General features: G+C 43.1%; 1 protein-coding gene across 3 annotated transcripts in view; it reads left to right on the forward strand.

Annotated features, from left to right (window-relative positions):
- LOC133364404 (myomegalin-like) overlaps positions 1-25095 on the forward strand; it is a 164637-nt gene that overhangs the window by 42064 nt on the left and 97478 nt on the right. For all 3 annotated transcript variants that reach the window (XM_061584874.1, XM_061584884.1, XM_061584912.1), the window contains 2 exons: positions 8268-8443; positions 8830-8947. In XM_061584874.1, coding sequence (XP_061440858.1) covers positions 8268-8443; positions 8830-8947 — 294 coding nt within the window. The remainder of the gene's footprint in view (positions 1-8267; positions 8444-8829; positions 8948-25095) is intronic.

Consider the following 25095-nt stretch of genomic DNA (forward strand, 5'->3'; position numbering starts at 1 on the left):
TCTTCTAGAAAGCATAGCCCATGGTCCCAGAATCCAAATCTCTTGCATGAGCACCACTTTCATAGCCAGTCATTCACCCGGAGTATTTTTCTTTCCCTTCCGCTCCTACTGGAAGAATGGACGATAAAACTATCTGGGCACCAAAGTCCTTGAGTTTCCTTCCCAGAGCTTCCAAGTCTGACGTGATTTCTTCATAGCTCTGCTTGGCAGTATCATCATTCATGGATTAAAAGAAAGGGATATCTGTCTGTGGAGACTTTGGTTAGGTACCTTGTTACAGACAGTACAAAACCCTTGAAAGCCCCCCCCCCACCTGCTGGCTTCCTACCTGCACAATTGTTTTTGTAGTTTATTAAGCTAATTTATTGGAAGCTTAGGTTTTGTTGAGATCTGGAAACAGACGGGCAGGATGCGGTGCCCTGGCCTCCTCACCCTACTGCTGAACCAGCTCCATGAGCTAGAGGGAGCCCCAGCTGACTAAGCGTCAAGGTGAGTTAAGAAGCAGAGCGAGTTCGGCAGCAGGGCGAGGAGGCCAGGGCCCCCTACTCTGCCCGTCTGTTCCCTGACCTCAACTAAACCGCAGCCTCCAACCCATTGACGTAATAAACCTTAAACAAAACTATGCAGGTAAGAAGCCAGCAGGGGTGTGGGGGCTTTCCAGTGTTTTGCACCGCCTGCAGCATGTACACCTATCTGCCTGTTGGACAGAAGTCGTGGGTGTGCTCTCGGTGCAATGAGCTCCTGGCTCTCCGGGAACGACTTCATTTCCTTGAGGCCAAGGTGGCAGACCTGGAAAAGCTGAGAGAGGCAGAGAGGTGTGTGGAGGAGGCCTTCAGGGACGTTATAGCTGTGTCCCACTCCAAGGATGATAGCTCTCCTGCTATCATGGAGAACGATGGTCTCGGGGAAGGAGAGCATCCAGCTGAGGAAGAGGGAAACGATCCCTTAGAAGGGACCCATTCCTTGGGGGATGAGCAGCTATCCTCTCGTGCCGAGGATATATCTCCAGGGGGTGGAGGGATCCTTGTAGTGGGTGATTCGATCATTAGGAACATAGACAGTGGGGTGTGTGATGGGCGTGTAGACCGCAAGGTGTTTTGCCTGCCTGGTGCGAAGGTTGCGGATATCACCCGTAGTTTAGTTAGTTTGGTAGACAGTGCTGGGAAGGAGTCAGTGGTCGTGGTGCACGTTGGCACCAACGACATGGGGAAATGCAGCCATGAGGTCCTGGAAGCAAAATTTAGGTTGCTAGGTAGGATGCTGAAAGCCAGGACCTCCAAGGTGGCTTTCTCTGAAATGCTACCGGTTCCACACGCAGGACCAGCCAGACAGGCCCAGCTTCGCAGTCTCAATGCGTGGATGAGACGATGGTGTCGGGTGGAAGGGTTTGGATTTGTTAGGCACTGGGGAACATTTTGGGACAAGCCGGGCCTGTACAAAAGGGACGGGCTCAACTTGAACCAGAATGGAACCAGACTGCTGGCACTTAAAATTAAAAAGGTAGCAGAGCAGCTTTTAAACTGACTGAGGGGGGAAACCCGACAGGAGCTGAGAAAGGTCCGGTTTGGAATAAACCTCCCCCCTAGGATAAAAACCAAAGAAATGATGAAATTTTAAAAGGGGTAGGCCTAGAAGTAGGCATTGTGAGAGCAGGGGGACAGGATATAAATTCAGAAGAGCAAAATTACCACAGGCCTAACCACAAGTGCCAAAGACACTTGAAGAGAGACACTGCTTACAAGTGCCTGTACGCTAATGCTAGGAGCCTCCGAACCAAGATGGGAGAACTGGAGTGCTTGGTCTTAGAGGAGAGCATTGATATAGTGAGCATAACGGAGACCTGGTGGAATGGAGAAAACCAGTGGGATACGGTTATCCCTGGATATAAACTATATCGGAAGGACAGGGAAGGACGTATTGGTGGCGGAGTCGCTCTATACGTGAAAGAAGGCATTGAATCCAGCAAGCTCAAAACCCCCAAAGAGGCAGACTCCTCCACAGAATCGTTGTGGGTGGTGATACCATGCCCCAGGAGGGACTTAATACTGGGAACGATCTATCGTTCCCCTGATCAAAATGCTCAGGGAGACCTTGAGATGAGATATGAAATTGAGGAAGCATCCAAACTAGGAAATGTGGTAGTAATGGGTGACTTCAACTACCCGGACATAGACTGGCCGCATATGTGTTCCAGTCATGACAAAGAAGCAAAGTTTCTAGATATTCTAAATGACTATTCCCTAGACCAGTTGGTCATGGAACCGACCAGAGGGACGGCAACCCTGGACTTAATCCTCAGTGGGGACCGGGACCTGGTGCGAGATGTAAGTGTTGTTGAACCGATTGGGAGCAGTGACCACAGTGCTATTAAATTAAACATACATGTAACTGGCCAATTGCCAAGAAAATCCAACACGGTCACATTTGACTTCAAAAGAGGAAACTTCACAAAAATGAGGGGATTGGTAAAAAGAAAGCTGAAAAACAAAGTCCAGAGGGTCACATCACTCGAAAATGCTTGGAAGTTGTTTAAAAACACTATATTAGAAGCTCAACTGGAGTGCATACCGCAGATCAGAAAAGGTACCGCCAGGGCCAAGAAGATGCCAGCATGGTTAACGAGCAAAGTCAAGGAAGCTCTTAGAGGCAAAAAGTCTTCCTTCAGAAAATGGAAGTCTTGTCCGAATGAAGAAAATAAAAAAGAACACAAACTCTGGCAAAAGAAATGCAAGAAGACAATAAGGGATGCTAAAAAAGAATTTGAGGAGCACATTACTAAGAACATAAAAACCAACAACAAAAAATTCTATAAATACATTCAAAGCAGGAGACCATCTAGGGAGACAATTGGACCCTTGGATGATAAGGGAGTCAAAGGTGTACTAAAGAACGATAAGGAGATTGCAGAGAAGCTAAATGAATTCTTTGCATCTGTCTTCACAGTGGAAGATATAGGGCAGATCCCTGAACCTGAACTAACATTTGCAGGAAGGGATTCTGAGGAACTGAGACAAATAGTGGTAACGAGAGAGGAAGTTCTAAGCTTAATGGACAGTATAAAAACTGACAAATCACCGGGCCCGGATGGCATCCACCCGAGAGTTCTCAAAGAACTCAAAGGTGAAATTGCTGATCTGCTAACTAAAATATGTAACTTGTCCCTCGGGTCCTCCTCCGTGCCTGAGGACTGGAAAGTGGCAAATGTAACGCCAATCTTCAAAAAGGGATCCAGAGGGGATCCCGGAAATTACAGGCCAGTTAGCTTAACTTCTGTCCCTGGAAAACTGGTAGAAAGTATTATTAAAGCTAGATTAACTAAGCACATAGAAGAACAAGCCTTGCTGAAGCAGAGCCAGCATGGCTTCTGCAAGGGAAAGTCCTGTCTCAGTAACCTATCAGAATTCTTTGAGAGTGTCAACAAGCATATAGATAGAGGTGATCCAGTGGACATAGTGTACTTAGACTTTCAAAAAGCGTTTGACAAGGTACCTCACCAAAGGCTTCTGAGGAAGCTTAGCAGTCATGGAATAAGAGGAGAGGTCCTCTTGTGGATAAGGAATTGGTTAAGAAGCAGAAAGCAGAGAGTAGGAATAAACGGACAGTTCTCCCAATGGAGGGCTGTAGAAAGTGGAGTCCCTCAAGGATCGGTATTGGGACCTGTACTTTTCAACTTGTTCATTAATGACCTAGAATTAGGAGTGAGCAGTCAAGTGGCCAAGTTTGCTGACGACACTAAATTGTTCAGGGTTGTTAAAACAAAAAGGGATTGCGAAGAGCTCCAAAAAGACCTCTCCAAACTGAGTGAATGGGCGGAAAAATGGCAAATGCAATTCAATATAAACAAGTGTAAAATTATGCATATTGGAGCAAAAAATCTTAATTTCACATATACGCTCATGGGGTCTGAACTGGCGGTGACCGACCAGGAGAGAGACCTCGGGGTTGTAGTGGACAGCACAATGAAAATGTTGACCCAGTGTGCGGCAGCTGTGAAAAAGGCAAATTCCATGCTAGCGATAATTAGGAAAGGTATTGAAAATAAAACAGCCGATATCATAATGCCGTTGTATAAATCTATGGTGCGGCCGCATTTGGAATGCTGTGTACAATTCTGGTCGCCTCATCTCAAAAAGGATATTATAGAGTTGGAAAAGGTTCAGAAGAGGGCAACCAGAATGATCAAGGGGATGGAGCGACTCCCTTACGAGGAAAGGTTGCAGCATTTGGGGCTTCTTAGTTTAGAGAAAAGGCGGGTCAGAGGAGACATGATAGAAGTGTATAAAATTATGCATGGCATTGAGAAAGTGGATAGAGAAAAGTTCTTCTCCCTCTCTCATAATACTAGAACTCGTGGACATTCAAAGAAGCTGAATGTTGGAAGATTCAGGACAGACAAAAGGAAGTACTTCTTTACTCAGCGCATAGTTAAACTATGGAATTTGCTCCCACAAGATGCAGTAATGGCCACCAGCTTGGATGGCTTTAAAAGAAGATTAGACAAATTCATGGAGGACAGGGCTATCAATGGCTACTAGCCATGATGGCTGTGCTGTGGCACCCTAGTCAGAGGCAGCATGCTTCTGAAAACCAGTTGCCGGAAGCCTCAGGAGGGGAGAGTGTTCTTGCACTCGGGTCCTGCTTGCGGGCTTCCCCCAGGCACCTGGTTGGCCACTGTGAGAACAGGATGCTGGACTAGATGGGCCACTGGCCTGATCCAGCAGGCTCTTCTTATGTTCTTATGTTCTTATGCTGCTTAACTTGCCTTGACACTTTGTCAGCTGAGGGCTCCCTCTAACTAAGCTCTTGGACAGGTTTTTTAGGAAGTCTAATTGAAGGGTAATGATTGCTTTATTAGTATGCTGCCAAAAGTTTCCTGTGGGTGTTTGGGGCTATTGTTTTATTTTTTATAGTATGATATATTTGTTTTTGTTTTTAACATTGTTGTAAGTTGCTTTGGGTTACAAGTGACTAATAAACCTAATAAATAATTAATTTCCTTATTATCTTAAAGCATAAAGGAGGAAGTTAAATTCTAGTATCGAGTATTGACTTATCAAAGTGTGAGAAGTGGCATCTCCATGGATCTTTGGCAGCATCCTCCTTATGGATTCTGGAGTCCTAGATTTTGTTTGCCATTGCTCCAAGAAATCTTCCTGTTGGAGGGGATTTAGATGTCACCCCTGTGTTTAAAGAACAGATGAGGGAGCCTGCATGAGCTAGCCCCACCCCCAGTTGCACATCCAGAGCGCATCAGAAGGATGCACCAGAATGCACGAGTGTACGTATGTAGAGCTTCTTCACATGCAGGAAGATCCTGATCTAATCAGGATCCCCTCTCAAACAGAAGAGTTCCACTTATGTTTAAAAGTGTGTGCATAGTGCCAGACACATCATTGGCTGTATCTGCCAGACAAGTTCATGAGGGATGAGTAGGGTTTGCCTGTATGACCCTATGGTCCCCTCAGACGTTGTTTCAGTATGTGTGTGTATCTTCTGAATGGGATACATTTGTGTACATCAGAAGCAAAGTGAGTTTTCTTTTAGCTCTGTGAGTGGCCTTGCATTGTCATGTAACTTATTATCTAACCCTAATTCAATTACGTGATGCTGCGTAAGAGAAGAAAGAAATCTGCTGTAGTGTAGGAGTTTAATGCAAATCAGTTACTTTCTTGTACTTGCAGTGAGGGTGACTAAAGAATGGTGTATATGGACTTCCCAGGAGGAATCGCTCCGCCTGTGCAGCCTTTGAGACGAGCTCCCGTCTCAGAGGAAGCTTTTTCAGTTATAAAACTAGTCAGATTTTTTTTGACTGGGAAAAACTTTCTCCCAGGTAAGGGAGAAACGAAGAGATTATCCACAGAAAGCTTCGTTTTTGTTTGCTGGACTGGAATTCATTGGAACTGCCTATGAAGGAAGGCAGCCATCAATGTGGAACGGAGCCAGGGAATACTAACAGGCTCTAACTGATTAAGCGAGCCGTTTTTTTTTTCTTTGAAGAAAAACGGAAATTAACAGGCAAGCATCCTCCTGTCAATTATAATCATTTTGTTATCGTCACTGCAAAAGAGATTTGTCAAAGAGTTAGCAACAAAGAAGCCCTGGGTGGGTTATAACTTTCTTTTTTACATACGGAATTAAGGAGGAAGAAAATCGAAATAGCCTATCTTTGTTTTTATTGCAAAAAGCTGGCATGGAATTGAGCATTTTAAAGATATAAACGGATGAGAGGCTGCTAATTAGAAGAGAACATCTGATTTATTTGACATTTGTGTATTATATGTCTGGGACTATTTTTCTGGTCTACTTTTTTTTTTCTTGGCGAATCTGCTTATTCTTTATGCTACTAGCCATTTGGACGCTGTGAACTAAATTTGTTTTGGACATATAAGAGATAAGGCCATTCGTGCTGTCTACAGGGTGACGTCATCTGGCTTGCAAGATTAACTCATTGGTGACTGGAAAAAGAAACAAACTGTTCTTTGCTTGAGTACAGTGACTATATTGGAAGGGGTTTTGTTCTTTTGGTTTGAAGAATGACAATCAAGAAGGTCACTGAGACCCTGGATGTTCAGGAAGGGTTTCTCTCTCTAAATATGTTTCAGAAAATAATGAATGAGATCAAGGTAATGAAACAGGTGCTGGGACAGACTAGGCAAGAGATGAAAATTGAAATTGGCAAAATAAGACAGGAAATGAAAGAAATTCAGGATTTTATAACTGGACAAGAAAAAGAAGATGAAAGAAAGATCATAGAGAAGGCTCAAGACTTGGAGATTGGAATAGATTTACTAAATATGGACCTGGAAAAAGATTTGGATTTTTTGGCTATGATGGATCCTATAAATAAATATTGCTATTTGGAATCTAGTGCTGTCCCTGAAGGAATTGGTGAAGAGATTAGAGATAAAGATATTAATGGCTCAAAAAAATTCCTGGATTGGAAGGATTTGATTGAACTTGAAATAGAGAAAGCGTATAGAATTAATTCCAGATATGTGACAATGGAAAAACTCATAAGAGATGTGCTGGTGCATTCTGTAAAAAAGAGGAACAGAGGCACAACTTTACAACAACATTTCAGTAACACATTCAGAATTGATGGCAACAAAATATTTGTGATGAAAGAAATTCCTATCAGACTCTTATTATATGACTATGGCAGCAAGATTATTGGGTGTGCAAAGACGGAATCATTATGACAGCAAGATTATTTGGTGTGCAAAAATGGAAGATGGAAGATGGAATCAATATTGATAATGGGAGAAGAGCTATTGAAATTATTGGACTTAGTAGACCTGATGAGATAGATTAATTGACATGTTTATTTGGAGAAAAATTGATGGATATATATCTCAAGGATTAGTAACTTCTCTTTGACTTTTTGGGGAAAGAATAAAATGATGTTAATGAGATTTGATACCAATCAAGATAAACACTGGAGGAAGTGATTGTATACTTTTATTAAGAGACAGGTTGGTTATATATCATAGACCTATAGCTAATCTACGACAAATCGGAAGTCAATAGTTTTTATTGTAATAGTTATTAATTTGTTTTGTTTGTTTTGTTTTGTCTTTGAAAAAATTGAATAAAAATGAATTAAAAAAAAAAGAATGGTGTATATGTAGGTTTTGACCACTCTCCGTAGTGGGTCACTGCATATGATGGATGCAGATTATGTATCGTTAGAGTTTGTGAGTGCACAATCGGGGAGGTGATAGATATTCCAGTTTGATTTAAGTGGGGTTGAAGGGGTGTAATCCTATGATGTAGCATAGATAGAGTAATGGTAATGAAATTCCATATTGCATATTCACTGTAGATTCTACTAGTGCTTTCATTCTCAAAATCCCAAAGTGGAAGAAAGGCTTCCCTAAGGTGGTACAAGCAATTTGAGCTGCTTCCATATCCATCTACCCCATTTGTGAGCTTCCAGAAAGCACTTGTGGCCTGAAAGTGTGATGCCTTCTGTACTTAAAATGACACTGGGAAAAGCTTGATCATTATAGATTTATGTAAAATCACTTAGGGTGATGTAAAACATAAAATCACTTACGGTGATTTATGTAAAATCACTTACAGTGTTTGCCAACCTTGTTCTGATTTCTGCTTGAGAGAGATGCTCTGATCTCTTCGGTTTGGACACAACTTCTAAATCTATGATGTATGCTCTTTCAGGTCCCTGTGCAAAAGGACAGTGATACCCACCTTGTAACTGCTCTGGTGGTGAAGACTTTAGCTGATTTCATTTCTGGTTCTGTCTCTAGGAGGTCCAGTCAGCAAAGGACAAAGCAGAAAAGATAACAATTATGGCTGAGGCTGAGAAACATCGCTGTCTGAAACTCACCAAGGAGCTGATGAAGTTCTCCAAGTCAGAGGATGAGATCAGGAAAAGCCAGACACTCTTGGAAACCTACAGTGTTACTTTGGCAGAGAAAGACAAGTATGTATCTGTGGGTTTTGTTACACTAATTTGGTTTGTGTCTGCCATCCATAATGTAAAATCTTCTGTGAAATTCAGGGAATGTTTTCCTCAAAGCTAAGGAGGTCTGCACAAATGATGTATCTTTCTTCTTGAGGGGGGTTAATTTGCTGGTGAGGTAGTATCTCCTGGTTTGTTTTTGGTTGGTTGGTGGGTTGGTTTTGTGGGTGGAAAGGTGCCCTTCTGGATGGGTGACTGCCACAGCAGTCATTACCTCGTTGTTAATGTCTCTGTATTAATGGCCAACTGCTCGCATATAAATCAGTCTTGTCAAATGTATCTTGTATAGGACAAAGTACTATTTCCTTGCTTCTAGCCGAGGTAACCAGAACATTTCTCCTCTGTAGGAAGATTGAGGAGTTGACCTTGAATCTGAGAGACAAAGAGCAGCTCCTTGAGCAGCTGTCCACAGAGGAACAGAAGCTGTTGCAATGTTTGGAGGAGCCCAGGGAAGTGAAAGTGAAGGTAACCATGCCGCTGAAGTTAACCCAGTGCCCACCCTCTGCAAGTACTTTTAAATGCTTCTTTTGCCTTCATGTCAGCCCAAACTACTGCCAGTAGAATGTGGCACTGAATTAATGGGTCTGAAAGATTAACTTAGGAAGAAAGTTGAACAAGATCCTTGAATTGGGTGAAGAAGAGCAGGAAACTACTGCTGTTGGTTATATTCCTAGTAGTCCCTTGTCTAGCCACACAAGATGTTTACTTCTGCCTGGGAAGTGTTTTAAGCTGGTCCTAAGAGGCCATGGATAATTGTTTACAGTGACCTGCATTATGCCTGGCTTTTCCACTCCTCTTCCCACCTACATAGACCCTTTTGTCTCTTTCCCAGTATAAGAATGGAGATTGGCAAGTGTTCCTTTTGTCCCAATCTAACCTTTAAGGGTCTTCAGATCTATAGTCGAAGCACCCCCATAGATCCAGGGCCCCTTCCAAATATGAATCTTTTGCTTTGTTGTTATGTGCCTTCAAGTTGTTTGTAACTTATGGCGACCCTATGAATCAGTGACCTCCAGTAGCATCTGTTATAAACCACCGTGTTCAGATCTTGTAAGTTCAGGTCTGTGGCTTCCTTTATGGAATCAATCCATCTCTTGTTTGGTCTTCCTCGTTTTCTACTCCCTTCTGTTTCCCCCCAGCATTATTTCTAGTGAAACATGTCTTCTCATTGTGTCCAAAGTATGAAAACCTCAGTTTCATAATTTTAGCTTCTAGTGATAATTCTGGTTTAATTTGTTCAAATTATTTGTCTTTTTCACGGTTCATGGTATCTGCAAAGCTCTCCTCCAGTACCACATTTCAAATGAGTCGATTTTTCTCTTGTCCAATTTTTTCACAGTCCAACTTTCACATCCATACATAGAGATGGGGAATACCAGTGTAAAACAGACATGCTTTGAAAATAAAAAGCCTCACATTAAACTGACCTCAAAAATACATGGGCCTTTCCACTTACATGTTCTCTTTTGAGTGACACTCATGCAACTTCTTTTATTTCTTATATATGGCATTTTATTTTATTACAACTTAACTTCCATAAAATTCAAATTGTGATGCAATAAAATACAATATAAGAAATAAAAGAAGCAATAAAATGTAATTAAAGATCAATTCACTAATAGGCAAAAAACCTTGCGGTTTAAGAATGTACCTATAGCCCACAGCTATTCTATCAAACTTTAAAAAGCAGGGAAATTGGGCAGCTATAGTGAATGCACCAGGGGAGCAGGAGACCTGACCTCCTCTCTGAGATATTGGACTGCCCTACAAAGTTGTCAAAATGCAAACACCATTTGGGTTGGTCTTTCACAGTCCAATCCACTTCATGTGTAGCTTGGAAGAATTTGGTAACATGTGCCTCTGAGCATATGGTGAGTGGTGGCAACACTTGCCATCTCCAAAGATAGAAAATTATATTTTTGTATGTTTGTTGGTGTTCTTCTTACTTTGTTTCTTTCCTGTGTTGTTAATGTTTCTACAGAGAATCTACACTAGAAAATTTTATTTCCCTCATTATTCATCCCAGAAATCTGTGTCAAATTAATTTTTATTAATTTCAAAGCCTTTTTATTGGTCAGTGTCATATGATGGTGAAGACAGCCTTTTGTGTTTTATATTGGAGGTTACGTTCTATTTCTATTTTGGGTGCATTAACAGTGGAATTTGGACCTGCAGTTTGATGAAAAATCAGACTGATTCCAATATGTTGCTACTTCAGGAGTGACTCTAGCTGTTGGAAAAAAGAGGATGCATGTTTTCAGCCTGCTATGTTTAAACCACTTCATTTAAGGCAAGGTGGGCACAGTCAATTAAAAACATAGAGCACACCTAGCATTTTGCTAGAATATATTTCACCTCCCAGTGTTTTATCTTGTGCAAATTGAGACACTCCTGAGGTCCACTGGAGACTATTCTGCAGAAGTCAGTGCCATTATTCCACAATTATGTTTGGAGTTTTTTTAGTATAAATTTTGCAAAGAGTTGCTGTACTTCACATATTCACAGAAATAGAAACAAAAGAAAATGATTTCCTCTAGGAAACTTCACTAAAATTGCAAAGGAAATCAGACATATTCAAAGTGACCATCTGAACTATATCAACTTGCTTCCTCCCTGCTAAAACAAGATCAGCACAGCACATGTCTTCTTTCTATTATTTGGGCTGATTGCAGGTGTTGCCACCACTCACCATATGCTCAGAGGCACATGTTACCAAATTCTTCCAAGCTACACAGGAAGTGGATTGGACTGTGAAAGACCAACCGAAATGGTGTTTGCATTTTGACCAATTTGTGGGGCAGTCCAATATCTCAGAGAGGAGTTCAGGTCTCCTGCTCCCCTGGTGCATTCACTATAGCTGCCCAATTTCCCTGCTTTTTAAAGTTTGATAGAATAGCTGTGGGCTATAGGTATGTTCTTAAACCGCAAGGTTTTTTGCCTATTAGTGAATTTCCCTGCTTTTTAATCCGGGAGGGAAGAAATGGGATCCTGTGCAAGTTTGCTGAGAATGGATGGATCATTTGCATGCTTATTGAGTTCAATGGGATTTACTCCCGTGCAATCATGCTTAGGATAGGTGAAACTGACCACAGAGGATGGGGAGGGCAGGAGGAGGAGGAGGGAGGGAAGGAAATGCAGAGGGGAGGACTGGGAGGGGAGCAGGCAGGATGGGGAGGGGAGGAGAAGGACAGGTTTGATCATTTGCATGTTTATTAAATTCAGTGCGATTTACTCCCATGCAATCATGCTTAGGATAGGTAAAACTGACCGGGGGGGGGGGAGGTAGGTAGGTAGGGATGGAGTGGGCAGGGGAGGAGGAAGGGAGAGGAGAGGAGAGGAGAGGAGAGGGGAAAAGCAGGTCTGATCATTTGCATGCTTATTTTCAGTGGGATTTACTCCTATGCAATCTTGGTTAGGATATGAAACACTGACCATGGGGGAGGAGGAGTGGGAGTGGGAAGGAGCGTATTGGAGGGGAGCAAAGGAAGGTGGAGGGGAGGGCAGATTTGATCATTTGCATGCTTATAGAGTTCAATGGTATTTACTTCCGTGCAATCATGTTTAAGATAGGTAAAACTGACCATGGGGAGGAGGAAGGGGGGGAGGAGGAAGGGGAAGGGGAAAGAGGGGATTGGAAGGGGATGGGGAGTGAGGGGCAAAGGAAGGGGGAGGGAAGGGGCAAGAGGAGGAGACAGGAGGAAGGAGAAGGGAGGGTGGGTTTGATCATTTGCATATTTTTTGAGTTCAGTGGGATTTATTTCTATGCAATCATGTTTGAAAATGAAAATGGACTGCCTTCAATCCCCACCTATTGCGACCCTTTGAATAGGGTTTTCATGGTAAATGGTATTCAGAGGTGATTTCACCATTGCCTTCCTCTGAGGCTAAGAGGCAGTGACTGGCCCAAGGTCACCCAGTCAGCTTCATGGCTGTGTGGGGATTTGAACCCTGGTCTCCCAGGTCGTAGTCCAACACTGACCCAGGGAAGGGGCAGGGAGTGGGAGGGGAGGAGACTGGGTGGGTGGGCACTGGGCAGAAGGGAAGCCCCTTTCCTTTCCAAAAGGAAAACATTGTAAACAGAATCATTCTTTTTCAGCCTTTCCCCCACCTTTTTATTCTACAGCAGACACATGTAGCCTCCCACCCAAATTTAAACCAAAGCTGTCCCTGGCCACATCCACACCAGGCCTTTGGACAGTCATGGCTTCTCTCAAAGAATCCTGGGAAGTGTAGTTAGTGAAGGGTGCTGAGAGTTGCTAGGAGACGCCCTGTTCCCCTCACAGACCTTCAATCAGAGCGGCTGACTGTTAAACCATTCTCTCAGGGGAATAGGAGTCTCTTAGCACCCTTCACAAACTACACTTCCCAGGATTCTTTGAGGGAAGCCACGACTGTCCACATGAAATCAAAGTCTGGTGTGGGTGTGGCCCCCTGATTAGCCAAGCCCAGCAGCTGTGAGGCTTTTAGAACTCTGACAGTTGGTTCATACTGAGCATGCTCCACGCTATCATTGGGTCCCAGCCAAAATTTATTAAATTAATTAACAATCAGCCAGGCATTTTTTAAACTTTTAAACTGCAGCAGATGAAGGTCAGAGTATGGGGCAAGGTCAGTATTAGGATTACAGGTACTCTGTGAACATGGCTGATTTTTAATGAATTTCAACAGATTATGAGAACTCTCAGAGAAAAAAGTCCAAAAGGGCTCTGAGGTTTTTCTCTTTCTCTTTAGACTTTGAACTCTCGATTCTCTCTGACTGTTTTGTGTATCGCCATGAAAATTGAGAGGGTTGTTAAGCAAGCGTTTCTGAGTTCAGGACTATAAATTTTGTAAGGTTTTGTTCTGAAATGAGCTTATGGGAAGCATCAGAATGGCATGGGGGGTATTTTCCGTTTAACATTGCGGAATGTGAAAAATCCATGCTGGCTATAGTATACAGCCACTCTCGTGGCTGTATAGTATGAATATTTAATGTGATGGATGTGCTGTCCCCCATCTTCAACAACAAATCCACAGACATGGTGTGGGACACACAGTCTGGGAACCACATGCAGGCAAAGGAGGCAGAAATCCTCCCCTCCCCCCAGCAAAACCAAAAAGCCCTAAAGAGGCCCATAGTGAGAAGGATGTGACCTTGCTGCTCTGTGCACATGAAAAAATAATCCTGGTTTCCTGAACAGTGCTGTTCAGAATCCTCTGAAGCAGGGCCAGTGCCGGGGGTGGCCAGGTCGGGCCCTGGCCAAGGGCCCCTGCAGCCCGGAGGGGCCCCTCCTTAGGATGGGAGGATAGTGCTCTTGTTCTGCCATCCACATCAGCGTCAGCTCCTGACCCTGCCGCAGATCACGGAGAAGGAGTTTCCCGGCACCTCCCCCCAATATTGTCAGTGGGGGCCATGCATGTCCCACCTACCTCTTTCACTCCTGTAAATGTGTGCTGTGTGTGCATACCTTCCATTAACCAAGATGGCAGTGGAAACTTCCATAAAGAGCTGATGCCTCCCCCACCATCAACTAAGTTGGAGGCAGAAGCTTTCCTCAGGGGTTAATGCCCCCACCGCCATCTTGGTTGATGTCAGGCATGCGTGCATAGAGCACACATCATTTATAGGAGCGATAGTTGGTGGGACACATGGGGGGTTTATTAGCCCTGTGCGGCCTATATGGAGGGGTCACATGTGATGTTCCTATATTAATGTATATATGGTAAGTGTTGGTTGTTTAGAAGATACATGGTAAGTGGAGTGAAAGAGGGGGAGTGAATGGGCAGTAGAATGCGAGATGATTGGCTGAGTGTTTAAAATGGCTGAGTGTATAAAAGGAAGAGTGAGAGTGGAATCTGGGGGGGGGAGAAGAGAACTGAGTGGGTTGCTTGGTGGGGTTTGAGAGAGTTGTTTGCCAGGAGAGCGTGAAGAAGGAGGGAGGTGGAGTTCGGATTAGTATTGAGTAAAACCATATGCTTATGTGCCTTAAGAAGAAATCTTGTTAATCTTGTTAGCTTTGTTATCTGTAATAAATACTTAATTTGGTTTACCAAAGGCCTGATCCTTGGCTGGGGTTTCACAGACCAGAAGGGAGGGTAAGGTAATGACCAAGGCTGAAGGGGAACCGTAACAAATGGTGGCAGCGGTGAAGAGAATAACAATACCAGTATTCAGAGTCTCTGGGAATACTAGTATTGGGACGTGACTGGTGGTTGCCTAGCAGGGGAATCTGTTGAGATCTGTGGTAGAGCGGGGAGAGAAACCATAAGAGAGAGCGGTCCGGACTGGTGGAGTCCCTGGTGGTGCCTAGTGACAGGCAGTAGCCACGCGCAGGTAGAAACCTGACAGGGAGAGCCAGGGAAGGACGCATCACATGTGGTGGCAGTAGCGGTGGGATACGAACAACAGAGAATCCAGATACGAACCAAAGAGAGTCCCAAAGACACGTGGTGACAAAGGAGACTACGTCACAGGTGTTGGCTGTAGCAGTGAGATACGAATACTAGACAATCCCTAATAGTTGTGTGGCAAACAGAAATAACAAAACAAGATTACTTGTGAGAGTGACTGGCAAAGAATGTGTGGCAAAGAGTGAGTGAACTCAAACACCATGGCTGAATATATAAAAATGAAAAGAGAGGAGCTGGTGGAGAAGTACGTAACATTCAATTTACCTCATGAGGGTAAAGGGGTAGATGAATTGAGGGTAGCACTTATAGGATTTGCTACTGCCCAGCAAAAACAACCTGTCAGAGAAGAGACCCCAGAAGGATATTTCAGCAATCCCTCTTATATAGAGTACTTGAGAGAGAAGTTAAGATGGGAGGCTGAGGAAAAAGACAAGCAGAGGGAGTTGGAAGCTGAGAGATTGAGGATGGAAGCTGAGAAGTTGAAGATGGAAACTGAGAGAATGAGAATGGGGTTTGAGGAGAGGGAGAAGCAACGAGCAGTGGATGCCGAATTACAAGTAGAAAAGTTAAAATTTGAAAGAGAGAAGTTTCATTCTGATGAAACAAGAAAGGACAGAGATGGAGCAAAAATAAAAATTACTCCAAAGGACTTTGCTGTCTATGAGCCTGGTCAAGATCCTCAAATTTACCTCAGCACCTTTGAAAAAGCAGCTCAGTTGTGGGGGCTACCTGAAGATAAATACATGCAGTATTTATCAAACCTGATTAAAGGGGAATTGGCTGAGGTATACCAATATTTCCCCTCAGACAGGCCCGTCACTTATGCTGAATTCAAAGAAGCAGTGTTTAACAGATTCAGACTGGGGCCTGATTATTTTAGAAAGCTTTTCAGAAACTGCCAGATACAGACAGGGAGGTCTTTCGTGGAGCTGGGGGCAAAACTGATGGACATATTTGGGAAATGGCTGACAAGTGCAAAAGCTCAGTCTGTGGAGGAGGTGACAAACCTCATGATATTGGATCAATTATACCATCAGTTACCACCAGAAATAAGGCTCCTGGTCAAAGACCGTTCCCCTACATCGGTGCAGGAGGCCGCAGAGATGGCGGATCACTTCGCCTCCAACAGAACCGGCTGGGTGGGGAAAACATCAAGAGATTTTAAACCCAGACCATATAATGCTGGCAGAAGGGATGTGGTACCACAGAGAGTGAGTCCTCCAGTAAAATCTGAAGGGCACAGGACACCCCAGAGTGGATCTGTGTACCCTAAAAGTGAGGAGAAATTATGCTACAAATGTGGTAGACCGGGGCACCTACGTTTTCAATGTGAGGTTGCCAACCCCATTAGTAATCCTGCTCAGACAAGGGCAGTGAAAACAGAGCCCAAGGCTTTAGAAACAGCGAAAAAGGTTCAGTTCTGCCAGATAAACTGGACAGAAGTAACAGACCTTGATTCAAGTCTGAGAGAGGAAGTGAGTGTACAAGGGGCAAATTATTGGGCATTGCTTGATACTGGTGCCGCTCAGACATTACTGAGGCCAGATTTAATAAAATCTGAGGTAATATTACCTCAGGAAACTGTGACTATCCAAGGAGTGAGGGGTCAACCAGAAAGTTTGCCTGTGGCCCTGGTGGAAATGACTTGGAGAGGCCGAGAGGGCCGATATAAAGTAGGCATTAATGCCCAGCAACAAGAACCAGTAATACTGGGAAGGGATGTAATGGGCGCCCAAGGAAAGATCTATGTAGTGACCAGACAGCAAATTGGCAGAGAAAAAGAAGCCATATTAAGGGGGGCTGAAACAAACAGGGTGGAATCTGTTAACCAGCCTCAGGTCACCATAGCAACCACTAGCAGGCCTGCTGAAGGAGACAAACTGTATCAAGTGGTCTCTGATAATGATGAGGCAGATCAATTCAGGGAAGAGCTGCAAAAAGATATAAGTTTGAAGCAGGTAAAGGAACAAGCTCTGACCCAACAGATTCCTTTCACTGACAAACTGAGGAATCAAGTTGTGTGTGAGAATTGGATTTTATATAGATTGTGGATGCCTGCTGAGAGAAAGGATGAATGTGAACCAGTGAAGCAATTGATAGTACCTAGCAAATACAGAACCAGATTGCTAGAGGTAGCCCACGATGTCCCATGTGCAGGACATCTGGGAATAAAAAAGACCAAGAGGAGATTGGCGGCACACTATTATTGGCCAAACATCTCCAAAGATGTAAAACAACATTGTCTATCTTGTGGAATATGCCAAAAGGTGGGAAAAAGTGGAGTAAAGACTAAGGCACCCTTAAAGCCCCTTCCTATAATTGGACAACCCTTTTATAGAGTGGGAATAGATTTGGTGGGCCCTTTTTCCAAACCCACAAGGCATGGCAAGAAATATCTATTGGTGGTGGTGGATTTTGCCACCAGGTACCCAGACGCAGAAGCACTAAGATCCTTGGAAGCCCCTGTAGTGGCAGAGGCTTTATTAAAAATCTTTATGAGTCTGGGTTTCCCTCATGAAGTGCTGACGGATCAAGGCAGTGTATTCGTGGGAGAAGTGATGCAATGTATGTGGAAATGTTGTGGTCTAAAACATCTAAAGACCACTACTTACCATCCCGCCACTAATGGGTTAACAGAGAGATTCAATGGCGTTTTGAAGGGCATGATCAGAAGCTATGTTCAAGATCACCCACAAGACTGGGATGAACGGTTGGGATGCTTCTTATTTGCATACAGAGAAGTCCCTCAGGAGTCAACAGGCTTCTCACCCTTTGAACTCATGTTCACTAGAAAAGTGAGGGGACCTTTGGAACTATTAAAAAATTCATGGGACGGAACCCTGGGAGAGTACAAAACATCTGTAGTAGATTTTGTATTGGAATTCCGCAATAAATTAACATCAATGATGGAGGTGGTGGAAAAGAATTTGAGTCAAGCACAGGAGAAGCAACGTTACTGGTATGACAGAACAGCCAGGGAACGTGTGTATGATGTGGGAGATATGGTTATGGCGTTCATACCCAGGAAACATGACAAATTACAGGCTAACTGGGAAGGACCATATACCATCAGAGAAAGGCTTGACGCAGTGACGTATGTAATCACCACAGACCAATTAAACAAAAGCAAAGTGGTTCATGTAAATATGTTGAAGCCTTACCATACCAGGGATGCACAGGTGTTGCAAGTTACCTTATTCCCTGAGGGAAGTGGGCCTGAACTTCCAGATTTGGTACAGGAAAGCAAAGACAAAGGAGGTGTAGATCAAGTGGAATGGTCAGAGGAGGTGAAGGAGGAAGTAAAAAAGGAGATTCTGAGAGTTTTGAAAACCTATAGGAATCTCTTTAGCAACAAACCTGGCCGAACCAGTATAGTTATACATTCCATTGATATTGGAGATCATGCCCCAATCAGATCTGTTCCGTACCGTGTGAACGGGAAAGTTTTGAATGAGATCGAAAAGGAGGTGGAAGATATGCTGGAATTAGGAGTGATCAGGGAATCCATCAGTCCCTGGGCCTCAAGTATTGTCCTGGTTCCGAAAAAAGATGGAACGACAAGGTTTTGCATTGATTATCGGCTAATCAATAAAATTACTGTCCCAGATGCGTATCCTATGCCTAGGGTAGACGCAATGTTAGAGTTATTGGGGGCAGCAACCATTATCTCTACACTAGTTCTCTGTAAAGGATTTTGGCAAATGGAACTAGACGAGCAATCCAGAGCCAAAACTGCCTTCAGTACACCAGATGGGTTATATGAGTTTGTGACCTTACCCATGGGACTAAGGAACTCACCAAGTTCATTTCAGAGGCTAATCAATACTGTGTTGCGAGGCATGTCAGATTTTGCAGTGGCCTATATCGATGACGTGGCCATTTTTAGCAAGTCGGTGCCTGAGCATGTCCAACACCTGACAACAGTATTGGAGGCCTTAAGAAAAGCAGGCCTCACAATAAAAGCTAAGAAATGCCAGTTTGGACTAAAGGAAGTAATCTATTTAGGACATAAGGTGGGGAGTGGGAAAATCACCCCCTTATGGAGCAAGGTGGAGGCAATACAAGCGTGGCCGATCCCCTTAACCAAAAAACAAGTAAGGGCATTTCTGGGTGTGGCTGGATTTTATAGGAAGTTTGTGAGAAATTTTGGGGAAATAGCAACCCCCTTGCATGAATTAACAAGGAAGAAGTGTTCTGAGCGTGTGGTATGGACGGATGAATGTCAGAAGGCTTTTGATCTACTGAAGCAAGCTTGTGCCAAGGACCCATATTAATAGCACCAGACTATGAGAAACCATTCATCGTGGCTACAGATGCGTCGGACCTGGCGCTGGGAGTCGTCTTGCTACAGGAGAGAGAAGGCACCAGACATCCAGTGGCGTACCTGAGTCGCAAGCTGACGCCGAGGGAGAAAAACTATTCGTCGGTCCAGAAGGAGTGCCTAGCGGTCGTGTGGGGACTGAACAAGTTGCGCCCATACGTGTGGGGACGAAGATTCACAGTGACTACGGATCATCGGGCCTTGTTATGGTTGCAGACTATGAAAAACCACAACACTATGCTGCAGAGATGGTCCTGGGCCCTACAGGACTATCAAGTGGACTTCCAGTTCATAAAAGGCAAGGACAATGTACTGGCCGATGGACTTTCCAGGCAAGTGGCTGGGACTGCAGTGACGTGACCAGACAGAGGAACAAAGAAAGACATTTTCCCCATAGAGACTTTTATTTGTTAACGCGACGCATAAATCCTGGAACAGGAATAATACTCTGCTGTTGTTTAAAGGGGGGGGGAAATGTGATGTTCCTATATTAATGTATATATGGTAAGTGTTGGTTGTTTAGAAGATACATGGTAAGTGGTGTGAAAGAGGGGGAGTGAATGGGCAGTAGAATGCGAGATGATTGGCTGAGTGTTTAAAATGGCTGAGTGTATAAAAGGAAGAGTGAGAGTGGAATCTGGGGGGGGAGAAGAGAACTGAGTGGGTTGCTTGGTGGGGTTTAGAGAGTTGTTTACCAGGAGGAAGGTGGAGTTCGGATTAGTATTGAGTAAAACCATATGCTTATGTGCCTTAAGAAGAAATCTTGTTAATCTTGTTAGCTTTGTTATCTGTAATAAATACTTAATTTGGTTTACCAAAGGCCTGATCCTTGGTTGGGGTTTCACAGACCAGAAGGGAGGGTAAGGTAATGCCCAAGGCTGAAGGGGAACTGTAACAAATGGTGGCAGCGGTGAAGAGAATAACAATACCAGTATTCAGAGTCTCTGGGAATACTAGTATTGGGACGTGACTGGTGGTTGCCTAGCAGGGGGATCTGTTGAGATCTGTGCTAGAGCGGGGAGAGAAACCATAAGAGAGAGCGGTCCGGACTGGTGGAGTCCCTGGTGGTGCCTAGTGACAGGCAGTAGCCACGCGCAGGTAGGAACCTGACAGGGAGAGCCAGGGAAGGACGCATCACATCACACTCCAGCGCTGCGGGCCAAGGGCACGCTGGAGCCCAAGGGCCCCAGCATGCCTGACACCGGCCCTGCCCTGAAGCATAGAGCCACAAACATCCTTAAATAAAAAAAATTAAAGTGAAGATCATAAAATGGTCCAGGGATATGGGAATACTGGGGAGTTATGTTGCTTATCACTAATAATGTCAGAGACAATATCTAGCAGTTGCTCAGATGACCACATCTTGCACTGAAAACGCAGTAGCAATGAATGGGTGAGTGGGAAAACATTAATTTTTTTACATACAAAATATTGCATTTGAGCAATTTATAGTCAATACAAAATCTACCTAAGTAAAAATGATTGTGTGAATTGGTCTAGATGACCAGTAACTGTAAAAAGGCTTCCTTGGCAAATACAACTTTCTTCTCCTTTTGCCTGTGTGCCAAGTACATGGAGCAATGGATTATTTATTTATTTATTTATTTATTTATTTATTTATTTATTTTGTTGCATTTATATACCGCCCATAGCAAGTAGCTCTCAGGGCGGTAAACAGCATAAGATAAAATACATACATCGTAATAATAAAATCACAAAACATATATGACATAAAGAAAAAAAACAGAATACAATTAAACAAAATATAAGAAAATAAAAGGATTAGTATACAAGATTAAAAAGCTAAAAAGATTAGAATGATTATGGCACTACGAATAGGAGGCAGCACCTTGCTGGTTAAGTATGGAGACTGAGGTAGTAAATGTTACGCAAAGGCCATTAAGACAAGCCACCAGTAGAGAAGGGCTTTCATCAAAAAGTGTCTACAAATCGGGGGGTCTCAAATGATCTGGGTGGCAAGTCCTAAGCAGACAATAGCCAAAAATGCTGTAATAGCAAGTAAAAAAATGCTGCCAGAAAAAGATCAAAAGCATCAAAATTAAGGCCAAAACCCATAGACCAAGAGATTTACTTTGGAGCAGCACCTTTCTGGCTCTGATAGTCTCTTGTCTCTCAACCCAAGTAAGACGTTAGAGCTGTGATCTTATATATGGCACTTAATACAGGAAAAATATGTAGTTGCTTGCTGCAAACCTTGCTATCTTGCCAATGTTCTGGCAAGATGGAACTATAGCTAGGGAGTCCTCTAACCACCACTGCATGTTCTTTATCCAGAAGGGGTGGTGGTGGTGTTACATTGACAAAGAAAACACTCTGCCATCCAATACTCCTCATTAAAATACCGTCATTCACTGTTCTGCGCTGATCCTCCTTTCCATACAGGCACATCTCATTCATCATTCTAGTAGGTGACTCAGCATTCTGCCCTCCCCTTCCCATTTAGCTCTTACTGTTCTCGGCCCTACTTAAGCCTAAATGCCTCCCTTTTTTTAAAGTGTAAATGAATAAAGAGGAAGAGATAATACTGTTTGTTGTTTGTTTATAAAAGTATTTCTGTACTGCCATGAAATAAAATATCAAAGTGGTGTACAGTTTGAAACCTTAAACACAATTTAAAAAATAAAAATACAGACAATCATTAAGGTAACTGGCTAATCAAAAATAAAAATTAAACGCTGCAAAAGCCTGTCGATGTAAAAATGTCTTCAAGAGATGTACTGCTACTTCTAATGAGGCTGTTACTGCTATAGTGCTTCTAATTCAAGTGATACATACTGTGGTCCAAATTGTACAGGTTAACCTGTGAGGGGTTAACATGGGAATGACCTTGTGTTCTACAGGAACAGGATGGTATTTTTCATACCTTCCAACCACATGACTCAGTTTTGTTGTCACGATTGAATGTGCAATGTTCAGCCCAGCAAGACAAAACACTGGAGATCTCTGTGTGACTCTCCTGGTGACTTTTTTAAAACTTAAAAGCAGCTGGGTAGGGAGAAGTGGATTAAAGCCACTATGATGGTGGAGTGGGATAGTCCTGCTTTCCTCTTCTGAATTGCCCCATTGAAACTGTTATTTGTCCTGCAGGAGAAAACATACAGGTACAATGTAAACACACCGCTCCTTGAAGCTGCTGTTTCTGCTTAGGGAGAAAATATGCAAGTATCCATATTGTACCTGTGTGCTTTCCTCAGCAGAGCAAACTGCAGTTTTCAGAGGGTCACTTAAGAGGTCTGTTAAGTCTGAACAGAGGGCATTGCACCTTCTCACTACTGGAAATAATAAAGAAGGATTCTGATGTGCCCATGGTGCAATGGTCACTTGAATGTTCCATAACAAGTCCAGTTTGTTTACTGAATTGCGCTTATATTAGTAGTTGTGATCAAGAAGGATTATGGCCATTCTTTTTATTCTAGGGTCTGGTAGCTGAATTAAAGTTTCCTCCCCTTATCACTGTCCCTTATTTTTGTCCGATAAATTTGATAGGTCTCATTAGACTGGAAAAGGAGCAGCCAAGGGTGTGTGAGTCTAGCTTGGCAGTTTTTGCACCATATGCTGCTCCCTCTGAGCACCGATACATTTTTTTTTTGGCCGCATGTTTTTCATTAGGCCAGATTCTCATGAGCCTGTAGAGAAGTGTCATTGTTCACAGCCATTAAATGCAATTCAGCAAACAAGTGCATTGGAAGAGACTGATTAGTGGTGCTCTGAATCATAATTAATGCTTATGGTGGAGGTGCCCCAGTTGGCACTCATTGTGTGCTACAATCTGAATCCCACAGTTTAGAACTCTATGCTCTACTTTCCCATAAGCGGTATGAAGAGAAGGCGTGTGCAGTTCTCCCCATCCCTTCCCCTTTATTATCATATCATAAACTTTAAAAGGTCTAAGTTTTGCACCATTGTTCCCATTCACCATAGGTAGGTATCTTGCTAGTTTATGTTTATAATTTATTTTGGTAGAACCTTAAATGGGCTGATTTCTGATCTTATCTCGCTCCCTTTTTGCTTCAGTACCACTATTATAGTCTGCAACTGCAATAGTGCAGATTCATCTTTATTAAACATTAAAACTCTATCCCAATGATTCCAGGAGTCAGAAGAATGGATGGATGGGAAATCCATGAAGGCTAGAAACAGGACATTGGGGAACAAAACTAGAATGAAAGGCAAAAAGAGCGCAGGACTAGACTTGCCCTAAAATTTTATTGAAAGGAAGCAGAGATGACTATGGTGGACAGGGTTTGGAATAGGAGTTTTTTATATTAATGACATTTCTACACAAATTTTACCTGATCTGTTCCTTGCTTCAGGTTGTCATTCCACCATCCTTTTGATATGTTATTGCACATCACCTGTTCTTATATTTGAGATCCCTATATTGATTTTTCAGGTTGAAATTGTAACTCCTAGTTCCTGTGTGTCAGTGCTGAATTGAATCCTACCTTCAAGGACTGGGTGTACCTTCCATTCCCACAGTCCACATGCACTCACAAATTTTCAGTCTATAGGGCTCCTCTCAGTCTAGTGAACCTGGCTTGCCTTTCCCTTGCTTGAGCCATCTGGATTTGTTGGGCAAGCATCTATGCCATGGAGCACCTAGTTCATTCCTGTTCTGTGCTTTGGAAATGACATTGGGACAGCTAAGAGAGGTTGGTCAAGGAGCAGTAAAGATGGACAGGAAACTAAAAGATGGACAGAACCTGCAAACAGCTCCTGTTTTATTAAAGGTACAGAAGCCCTGAGAAGCCTCAATAGCATTCTGCCTGTCAACACTAGACAGGCTGGTGCTGCAACTGCATTTTGCTTCAACAAATAAAAATAATAATAACCAGAAATCAGGTCTGATCACAAAGTAACATATAAAATAGTGAACTACACTTATCTGACAACAATTTAGGTGAGTGTATAAAGGAAGGCAATTCTAGAGAAAAGGGCTGGTATGGAAGGAAACTGCTTTTGCTTTCCTTGTGGTGATAGAAAGCCAATTATTTTCTTTAAGACCTAGTCTGTGTGTCTTTCAAAAGTGTAAAAAGTGTTTGTCTTCAAATAACTTTCAAAAAATACTGCCAATCCCTGAATTAAATGCAATATTTCAGTAATAATCTCGTGGCAGTATCATTGTCTGACTTCTGCTTTCTTATTTATATGTTTGTTGTGCCACCTCTGCTTTTAATATACTTTTGCCTAAGGCTTATTTGCCTTTTATCCTGCGTACTAAAGATGACTCATTTATTGGGAGGGACATAACTTCCATTTTATAGGCACTACCTTAATATGAGATTTGTATTCCTGTGGTTTAGCTGTTTCAAATTTACATTGTCAGTGGCTTCGTTCACATGTAATGTGAAGGCAAACCAGAGCTTAGTGGGAACACAAGAGCATGCAGGTTCCTGGACAGGAGATCATGCTAGTTGTGCTCCTTCCTCAGCCCTACTGCTATATTATGGTTTGGCTATGTGTGTCATCTGAATCTGGGCTTGTTTTTTATCTCAACAAACCATGAGACCAGGTTCAGATGGCATGCTAAGATAGTTTAAGCCTGGGTAGCGTGGCAGCAGCAGGATTGGGGGAGGAGTGCAGCGACCCCTATCTCTCGGAACGATCCATTCATTGTAAGCTATGGCTTGGTGTATTGTTTAAAAACATTAAAAACAAATATACAAATTTAAAAACACATTTTTTAAAAAGCAATGTAAAAACACATGCTAAAATGCCTGGGAGAAGAGGAAAGTCTTGACCTGGTGCCGAAAAGATAACAGTGTTGGTGCCAGTGATTTTGTGCCATGGTAGTGCTGTGAAGTTCTAGATCTATGTGCACAGATGTGTGCTGTGATTTCATGGTGGTTGCCATGAGATCCCATTGAAAAATCAGATTTCC

This window comes from Rhineura floridana, chromosome 1, assembly GCF_030035675.1.
Source record: "Rhineura floridana isolate rRhiFlo1 chromosome 1, rRhiFlo1.hap2, whole genome shotgun sequence".
NCBI classification, from domain to species: domain Eukaryota; kingdom Metazoa; phylum Chordata; class Lepidosauria; order Squamata; family Rhineuridae; genus Rhineura; species Rhineura floridana.